Genomic DNA, 9711 nt, shown 5'->3' on the forward strand with positions numbered 1-9711 from the left:
CACAGACGTTTCCCAGAAACCCCGGGGGGGCGGGGCGCGGGCAGCAGCAGGCGGGGCGCTGGGGATGGAGGAGGTGGCGGCGGGGGGGCTGTGGTGATAGAGATGGCCTCGCTCGTGAAGAAAATAATCAGCACTGCTAAGGGCCCCGTCGCAGTGGGTCCCTACAGGTATGCCTTGGCGAGAGGGAGGTCTGCTGGAAGAAGCAGCAGTGAGCAGGAGCGGGTTTTGCCCGGTAGGGTTCCGAGCAGGTCCCTGGAGGGAGGGGTCTGGGTGAGGGGGGGTCCCCCCGAGCAGGGACCCGTCTCCTCCCCAGTAACCCCCCGAGGACATCTGGAGTGCTACAGCGCGAACGGCTCCGCAGTGCTAGCGCCGAACTTCAGCCTGATGGGGGGGGGGGGGGCGGTCCTTATCGTTTTAGGTGAGGTTTTCAGATGTCTCTCAAAAAGTCAATTTGGGGAAATAATTCTAGAATTAGCGATAAGCAGTGAATGAAAAAACCCGCAAGAGAAAGAATGATTCCTCTCAAGTCAAAAAGCGCTTGTCTAGAATAAAGCATGTTGCATGGGGAGGTTAGCAGTGACTGCTGGCTCTGGAGGCGATGGAAAGGGAAGGCTGAGCCCGCTCCAGGACACGCTTTGGCAGTTGGAGAGCTTGCTGCCTGGGAATCGCAAATCTTTTCTTATTTTGAATGTGACTGTCAGCAGGTTATCAATGCTTTTCAGTCTAAAAACGAACTGCTGTAAAAATATGTTATTCAGTGTTTTCACAACTAAGTTGTTAGTTGCAACAGTTCTGAATGTAATGAAAAAAAATCCCAATTTTAATTGGAGGAAGGTTTCTCTTTGCTATTTGGATGTGAAAAATGTTCAATAACTATAGTAGACTCTATAGCTAAGGTACTGAGGGATTTTTACTAGGGTACTTTCTAAGAATTTTTAATTCTACATTCAGGCTTTGTTTTCCCAATATAAACACAGACTCCTTTGGTTTACACTTTTCCACTTGCAGCATCTTAGTGCCTTCCAGGTGCATTTTGTCTCCAGTACTTTGAAACTGAGATTTCTGAGCTTCAAACTGTGTGTTCTTTATTGGAATTATAAAGATGGAGAAATACAAAGTGTAGAAGCAGAGAGACATGACATGAAGGTTAACTTCTGTAAACAATAAACTGTTGGTGGATTGCAGCCAGGGGCCTGGCATTGCTTGTGGTTGGAACATCAAGACATGGGAAGGCAACAATTCTTTTGCTGCACACACACACCCCACTGGCCTAGCCTTCAGTTTAGCTCCCCACTGCTGTTGTCATGTGCACTCCAACATTATGTGCTTATTAATAGTTCTTGATGAAATACTGCTTATTATGCAGCCTGTTAATTGTATGACAGGTCTAACATCAATAAGTTTATCACTAACTTAGTTTATCAGGTTTCAGTAAACTTGCCAAAGTCCAGTGAGCAAAAGTTGCACAAGAAATAACTGCTACATCTCTGCTGCGGAGTCTGGGCATGGTAACAGAGGAATGAGGGCTTAATATGGAATGAAGAATTGGGATGTATGGGCTGCATTCCTAGTTCTGTGACAGCCCTTCAGTATGCTTTTTGGTGACCTATTTTTATTGTATTTTTGTATTTCCTTTACTGCATCCAATTTTCGGTACTTTGAGATAGGTAGACAGATATGTAAAGAGACAAATGTGTGAGTTTGTTAATGTCTCATTAATGTTATTAAGCTTTTTAAAAAACAGAGCAGAGATGCTGTTCCTATGCTAATCAACACTCATTTGTGTGAAGAAGATCTGATTAACTTTGCAGTCCTTGTCTTTAAGGAGCATGCTTCTTAACACCATCTCTCTGATGGACAGTGTTCTTCTCATGTCATAATGTCCATCCAGTTACACACTTAGGTATATTGAAACCTGAATGACTTTAGGCACGCACTCAGATGTCTGCTGAATCAGAGATTAATGAGTAGCTATGATTGATCCTAGTTATAGGATACATCTGCAGTTAAAGTGTGATTTGGGTTTGTGTAGTTGAAGTTTCTCTGAGCTTTGCTCATGCATTTGACTGCAGTAGAAGTATACCCTTCAGTTGGTAAATTGTTAATAGTCTCAGTGAATGGAGGATTCCACTGGTAAGCGTACTAAGAGAAGGAAGTTGAGGAGCAGAATAGGGGACCCAATAAGACTGCTGCTGATGTTCATCTGGAAGTGGTATCAGAAGGCTTCAGCTTGTTTTTTCCCCAATTATTTGTGATATAGGACTATCTGGAGGCCTTTGTTGGGACAACTGTTTCGTTGTGTCATTTGCTATAATAAACACTACAAGACAATCTCTTTCTTTAGAGAGCTCATACCTTGTTGCATGGTTCTCTGTGCTTCAAACAGAAACAGAAGTTTGTGGTCTGAAAGCCTGTGCCTCAGACAATGCAGGACATGGTAGGAAAGCAAATAAAATTAAAGAAGCATGTCTGTTTGGTTCATACACACATTTTCTATCAATAAGAGTGCATCAGCTAGAAAACTACTTCATTCCCTAATTTCTTTTCTTTAAATGGTGTCGTTTTGTGATTTACTCCAGTTTTGTTAGTTGATGATAGAGAAAATAATTGCCACATAAGATATTTTAACATATCAGGTAAGTTACTGGCTATATTTTCCCCTATGAAATTACAGGACAATGTAGGACAGGGGTAAAAGGAAAGATGGGAATGATGGTACTGTTTGGATTGCCTAACCATAGTCATTTTTCTGAGTCCCTAAATTAGGTTGGTCCCCTGTGAAGTCAATGGATTGAGACAATCCAACTGAGTCAGTCTCAATTAAGAGATCTGATAAAAATGTTCTCTGAAAGAGTCCCTTTTTTTCGCCATTGACATCAAAGGGAAGCTAGCCTCCTAATTTAGATACTTCAGGGAGGTGCTTAACTCTAGTTTGTGTCATTTGGGAGGCTTGTTGAACTGTCAAAACAATGCGTTTTCTTATGGAATGGGAAGAGCTAACACAAAACAAACACTTTCAAAAGAATCTTTCTCTAATTTCTTTGCAAAATATTTGTAATTACCAGCTGAAGAGAAGTAAATTATGTCTTTTGTAATGTTTGCTAGGTAGTTTAAACCTTTGTTTTAATCTTTTAATCTCTTTGTGGTAATTAGAGACATTAATAAGTGCCAACTCTACTTCAGCAAAAACACACCTGACATTTATATAAAAATGTTTTGCAAATAGCTTGGATTCTGCATTCTTCTGAATTAATCGAGCCAACAGGTCACTCAGGTTATTTGGTGAGAGGAGAATGATTGTTCTGGGAATCAGGGTGATGTGCTGACTGGCCAAATTCATGACTCTGGAGGAATACTGCCAGAGAACTAGCGTGCAGGGCTTCACCTCACAGCTGTAACTTGTTATCATGGTGCCTGTTTGAGAAGAAAAATGTTAAATTTTCTAATCAACTCTCATTTTTTTCTTTTTTTTTCTTCATTGTTCTGCAGCTGAGATGTAGATGAAAGGTATTGTCTACTTCTCAAACTAGGATGGAATATTTATCTGGGCAGGTGCAAAAAATGTGTTGTTTTACTCTGCCTCCCCTCTGTGCTATCTGCAATGTAAAAGCTGTGTATCTCGGTTTAGCATTGCATTGCTGTGCTCACACCTTGTGCCTTTGTGAGAACCGGGGTTTATTTTCTCAAAAACAAAGGTATGTGCTTCCATAGGTGTTCTAATCCCAGCTCTCCCAACAGCATCAACAGATTGAAGTGTACAGACTTGTGCATGCATAACCTCAGTCCTCTATCTTTCTGAGATATTATAAACTACTGAAGCAAATGTGAAATGTGCTTTCAGATAGTTAAATGTTTTGATGGGGAAACATTAAACCGAAAATATCACTTCTGTTTTCAGCCAAGCAGTGCTGGTAGACCGGACAATGTACATTGCAGGACAGATCGGTATAGAACCTTCCACTGGTCAGCTTGTCTCTGGAGGGGCAAAGGAAGAAGCAAAACAGGTAAGATGTCTTCTAGCAATAAACTTGTAATGGAGTTGGCATGTGCTTGTTTAAACATGGACTTAAGAGAAATTGAAGAAACAGAGAGAGCACATTTCACATCCACCAAGATGAGGGAAAAGCAGGAGGAAGTCATTCCTTTCTAACCCTGTTATTTTCCACCTGAACAACTTGTAGGTCAGAGGAGGAATCAATATTTCATGTAGGAAAGTAGAAAAGAATCAATGTTTGTGATAAAGGTTCAGATCCCAATAAAAACCCTGGTTTGAATTGGGGAAAGATTTGTTCCCCCAGCAGCAAAGAGGTGGTGTGAGGTAATAGCATGAGATAGAGCTGCATCATGCATTTACATCTAATGAATGGATGGTTTAATATTTGTGGTTTATTAGAAGCTCCCTTTTAGTAATTTCTGATTTTGCTTACCCACTGAGGACTGTTGAAGATTTTCTGGGTGAACTCATACTGTAACATGGATGTAGCCAAGTTACAACTCATATTTACATACTTACCTAAATACAACACAGCTGATAGTTAAAAGATTTTTGTCTCATTTTCTGTTAGGCTCTAAAAAACATGGGAGAAATCCTGAAAGCTGCAGGCTGTGACTATGGCAATGGTAAGTGCTGCTGTGATGGTGGCAAACAAGTTGTTTTTACCTGGATTTTTTAAAAAAATGAAGTGACCTTTAGAAAAACCCCAAAAAACTGTTTGCTAAACATACAGTTTTTATCAACAACTGGAAGAAACAAAAGGAATCATGAGTCTGGGTTAAAACATAAAAACTATATCAACATGCAAGGCTTAGTGATGGGTATCAATGGAACACTACCTTTCACCAAAAGTTTCTGCCCATACTACTAATATTTTAACTCTAACTGGGGAAGCTCAGGTATAGACAGAGCTGCAACTGACTACAGTTGTTTTAGGCATCCTAGGCTTTCCTCCTGGTAAAATCAGGTTTGTATCAATCGTGTTAATATCCTAGGAACTTTTAGTATTTTTCTGGGGGGAGGACTCTTAATAGTGGAGACAAACCAGGATTAATGCTGGCTTGAGCAGTCATGGGTAAAAAATTCTAGCATAGACTATATTTTCAGTCCTTTTATGGACTTTTTGGGCAGCAGATGTTATATATGATATAATTTAGTGCCAACAGTTGGCTTACAACAGCTTTTTTAATTGACCTACTTATCAGTTCTGTGCCTCTTGGAAGAATTGGACTTAGAATGAAATTGACAATGGATTTTTTCAGAGCTGGTCAGGAATGTCTAATTCCTTAAAGTTTCATTACATACTGGGTATTCAGACTTTTTAGGTGGTTCTGTAGGTAGTAGCTCTAATGCTCAATATCTGTTTGTAAAACTTCAGAATGTTTAGAATACTTGAGGGAAGTTTATGAAATAAAAGCAAGAAATGCACTAAAGATTTCTAACTTTTGTATGCAAGTCAGAGGTCTAAAATAACTGCAGTTATGTAATTTCTAGTTGTGAAGACTACAGTTTTGATGGCAGACATGAAGGACTTCAATGATATTAATGATATTTACAAACAATGTAAGTAGATATTTTGTTTCTGTTTTACCAGTATGGCTTGTGGAACAAATTATATTCACAGTAAGCAAAGTGTTTTAATGATTCAGATGATGTAGTTCCAGATTCTTGAGATTCCAGTTGAAATACAACATTTAAAAAATAATTTAATTTGCAAGCAACAGATCAAGCACAGCCTAATTTCATGTGGATTTGTGTCCTACCATCCCACTAAACTCACTGTCATGTGAAGATCAGCTAGTGCTATCCCTACAGGTTGATTTTTCATGTCTCTACCTTGATAGATGCTGTGTTGTCCCTAATATAATTCTACTGGAGGCAGCCTTCAAATACTTAATTTCAGATTTTGTATGTCTGTTTCTTTAAAGTCTATTTATCTTTGAATGATTTGTGGGTTATTTTTATGGGACAGGGCTCATTTTTTATACAAGAATGAGCCACACTGCTCCACTTAAATAAAAAAAAAAGAATAACGCTTGGTTAGCAAAACTGAATGTAGACTGAAATAGGTGGTTCCAATGACCCATATTGTGCAGAAGAATTTGGGAAAGTATGCACATAAGTTCCTTATTTATACAGCTTTGGCTTTTGATTAGATAGCAACGCCTGGTCTTGAATGAAGTTTTTTACTGATGAGTTATCAACAGTCTTCTGCATGTCAAAATTGAATTGTGTGTACATTTAAGCAGGGTAAAAGCAGACCAGCTGGATACTTAGTTTACTTGTTGCCTACTACCTGTAGTTCAAGAAGGCAGTTGTTGCTGTTCTTTGATTGTGAGTTGTTATCCTGCCTTGTCAGTGCAGGACCCTGAAATTACCATTTCTGAGCTTAGTGTTAACTCTCACTAGTAAAACTTTCATTTAATTATGCAAATTCCTTGAAAGTGTTCAAAGTCAGGTTGGACGGGGCTTTGAGCAACCTGATGTAGTGGAAGATGTTCTTGCCCATGGTGGGGGGGATGGGTTGGACTAGATTATCTTTAAAGGTTCCTTCCAGCCTGAACTATTCTATGATTCTAGAAATTCAGCTCTTATATCTTTACCTCTCTTTGCCTCCCCCTGCCCCCATTCTTTTAATATCCTTGAGTGCCAGGCCTAACTGGGAACAGAGGAATAGGTCAAGGGCCTATTTTTCCTCTGCCTTTCTTTGATATGAGTAAGGCTGGCCCCCTGCTGACTTTATGCAAATCTGGGATGCTTGCTTCTGACTCGTTTGGCAGGGGCCTGTTTCTCCCCCTTGCTCTTTCTGTGAAAGAGCCCTCTTCCACTCCCTAGTGTTCGCAATTGGATGATCACCATTCTGATTTAATCTTTCTTTTTCAGCCAAGTTGGTGTTAAGGCCATGCAGTGTCAGCAGAGTGCAAATTATCACTGGCCACTAGACCATAATTGTGGCTGGCTTCTTGATGATGAATGGTAGCTTGCTGAGATGTTAGAGCAGTCAGTGATGAAAAACAAACAACAAGGGGGAAATGATAGCTGGCACAGAAGACTATTTGTCTTGTAGCCTTGAACCTGAAACTCTTTCAATGACTGTATTTTATACAGATTACTTTGAACTGTGTTTTATCAAGCAAAGTTAAGTGAATGGTGGATGTTTCTGTTTAAATTACAGTTTTCAAGACAAACTTCCCAGCCAGAGCAGCCTATCAGGTTGCTGCTTTGCCCAAAGTAAGTGTCACTTTTCTACCTACAAAAAAATTAGTTTTCTGAAATTCCTTACTTCTGAAGCATTCTGACAGCTTTTCTTATTCCAGAATAGCTTCAAATGCAATTATGTTAATGAAGACTCTTAAGTATTTAGTTTTTTTCTAAATATACCAGTCTTATTCCCTCACATGATAAGAGATCTGAATACAAGAGACATTTCTTTACAGTGGAAGATGGCTACAACACTAGAAATGAAGGGTTGTGATACTTAAGTAAGAGTAAAGTGAATTTTCAATATTACTTAACATTGCTAAATTAGTAATACAACTGTCAAAAGTATAATCTCCCTTAGATGTCACTCTGTTCTTACAAGGTTGTGTTATACATCCAATTGCATCATAAAATAGATATATCAAATTCCTAATACGTTTCTTCATTGTTTTCTCACAGGGTGCTCGAGTTGAGATTGAAGCTATTGCCATTCAGGGACCCCTCCAAGATGCTTCAGCCTGACTATAAATAGAGACTGAATATCTGACCACAGCAGTTTTAGATTTAATACTTCTCCCTTACATCCTATTCCTACAATTGACTATCAGCAGTTATATACAGTTGAAATCAGTAAACTTACCAAGGAAAGGTGCTTTCTTCTGGATTGCAGCCTTGGATTCTAAAATATGAGCTTACAGTGAGTTCTCTGCCAGCAAACCCTGAAATCTCTGAGAGTTCTGCTAATATCAGCTGAGCTTGATTGCAGCACAGGGCCCTTACTTTGTGATGGTGACTTGATATTCTGGTATTAAAGTACATGTTTGGGTAAATGTATGACAGTTATATTATGGGTGATCTGGACATGGAAAACTGTAATGATTTGTAATAGAAGGTTTTTCGTAACAATTTTAAATAAGAAAAAATGACAGAAATGGGAAAACAGAGCACTTGAATTGGTTAGTGTACATATTCACTTCTGTGTTTTGGGGAATTTTGCTGGTTTTGTTTCTGAACTGTCTTAAACTCTTTCTTTACAGAACAGATTACTGTTGGGACTCACATTTTTTCATATGGAAGCAATTGCTTTAGAAAGTTAATCATTTCAGAAAGAAGAAAATTATGCTATTCTAAAATAAAGTGCTATCTTTATAGATCAGCTGTAAATTAATTTCTACCTGTAATGTTTTTCATAGCATTTCAACTTTGACTATCTTTTGATTTAAAATGAAACACTGAAAAAAATCCTGTTTAATGAGAATAAAAATTGCATCTGTAAAACTGTGCTAGTCTATTCTGGGACCAAACTTTTCTCTTCCTGATTATGCTTTGATATTCCATTACAAAAAAGCCCTATCCTGCTTATTCAATAAGAAATAACTCAAACCAAAATAAGAAGTTTATTATCTATCTTCTAATAGGTAAGGATGAAAATAATCCTCCAAGACAGGAGGCTTTCAGCTACCATGGCATTACAGTTCTTGGCATTTTTCTCTCTGTCATTAAGGTCCGAAGCATCTGCTTGATGGGGGGATTAAGCAATGCTGAGAAGTCACACTGGTGATGCTAGTAAGTTAGCCCTCCCTCTGCATTTATCTTCTAACTAAGTCGAAATGGATAGCATGTTTTTAATGAACTAGTTTGAAAGTCAGCTATCTCATGGTAGAGTTGATTCCCTGTCCTCCCCACAGCCATATGACTAAGCACAATGTTGGTTTATTTGGGGGAAAATGAGCAGAAATCCTTTTCTGTTGTAGTCTGTCCACCTCAACGTCTTTGTTTTGCTCACTTCTGTGAGGATGGCCATCCAGTTGCATATGGGATGCCGCTGCCACTGTATTTTCACTTTCTTTGTGTGGAAAGCAAAAATAGCTATATACAGCCACTTGGAGAATGTGCAGTTTCAGTGGTAGAAACACGTACCTGCTTTACCAAATGTACCGTGAGAGGGAGTGCTGTAGGCTGCTCCTTCCAGAGGCTGCTGATTGTATGCCAGAGTGCGTGACTGAGTGCTTTAGAAGCTATTTCTAGTCCCATCTCAAGTGACCAGAGTCACTCAATTTTGGTAATCCCCAAAAGCAGCAGTATAGCAAGGAGAGGACATAACACTGGTTTGCCACAAGTCAAGTCACAATACTGTGGGTTCAGCTCAAATCCAAACTTCAGTTCTCCTGCGCGTGTATCATCTGTCTTCTGTGTATAATGCCTACTGATGATCATCTCACATGGTTTTAATCCGTTAATGAGTTTCCTATGGTAAGCATGCAAGAAAAATCCAATCTGGCAGCACCATGTTGCTGTCTGCCTTTCCACGGCACACGCGGATAACTGCCGTGTCTGAAAATCCCCCTGCGTTCAATAATGCCACAGCCATGCTGTGTGAATCATCTTCCATCCCTGGATAAACTGTAAGTGTTCCACCTGTGGTTTCTTACCTTCTTGCTTGTAAGATGTGCTTTCCAGCTCTCGTACTTCAGTTGCACTATTGCAGTAATGTATTTAATATTTTTCAGGCACTC

The 9711-nt window shown here is 39.3% G+C and overlaps 1 protein-coding gene across 1 annotated transcript; it reads left to right on the top strand.

Moving 5' to 3' along the window:
• Positions 1–55: 55 nt before the first annotated feature.
• RIDA (reactive intermediate imine deaminase A) lies at positions 56–8473 on the top strand. Its single transcript, XM_074815243.1, has 6 exons — positions 56–167; positions 3899–4004; positions 4566–4620; positions 5489–5557; positions 7170–7225; positions 7655–8473. Exons 1-6 carry the CDS (start codon positions 103–105, stop codon positions 7715–7717), a joined length of 414 nt encoding a protein of 137 aa, XP_074671344.1. The 5' UTR covers positions 56–102; the 3' UTR covers positions 7718–8473.
• The last annotated feature ends 1238 nt before the right edge of the window (positions 8474–9711 follow it).

This window comes from Strix aluco, chromosome 1 (genome assembly GCF_031877795.1).
Source record: "Strix aluco isolate bStrAlu1 chromosome 1, bStrAlu1.hap1, whole genome shotgun sequence".
Lineage (NCBI taxonomy): Eukaryota > Metazoa > Chordata > Aves > Strigiformes > Strigidae > Strix > Strix aluco.

Excerpts from the sequence above, each read along its gene's own strand:
- RIDA (XM_074815243.1), top strand. The coding sequence starts at position 103 with ATGGCCTCGCTCGTGAAGAAAATAATCAGCACTGCTAAGGGCCCCGTC. Across the intron at positions 168-3,898 it reads GTCGCAGTGGGTCCCTACAG|CCAAGCAGTGCTGGTAGACC; the intron begins GTATGCCTTGGC and ends TTCTGTTTTCAG. Across the intron at positions 4,005-4,565 it reads CAAAGGAAGAAGCAAAACAG|GCTCTAAAAAACATGGGAGA; the intron begins GTAAGATGTCTT and ends ATTTTCTGTTAG.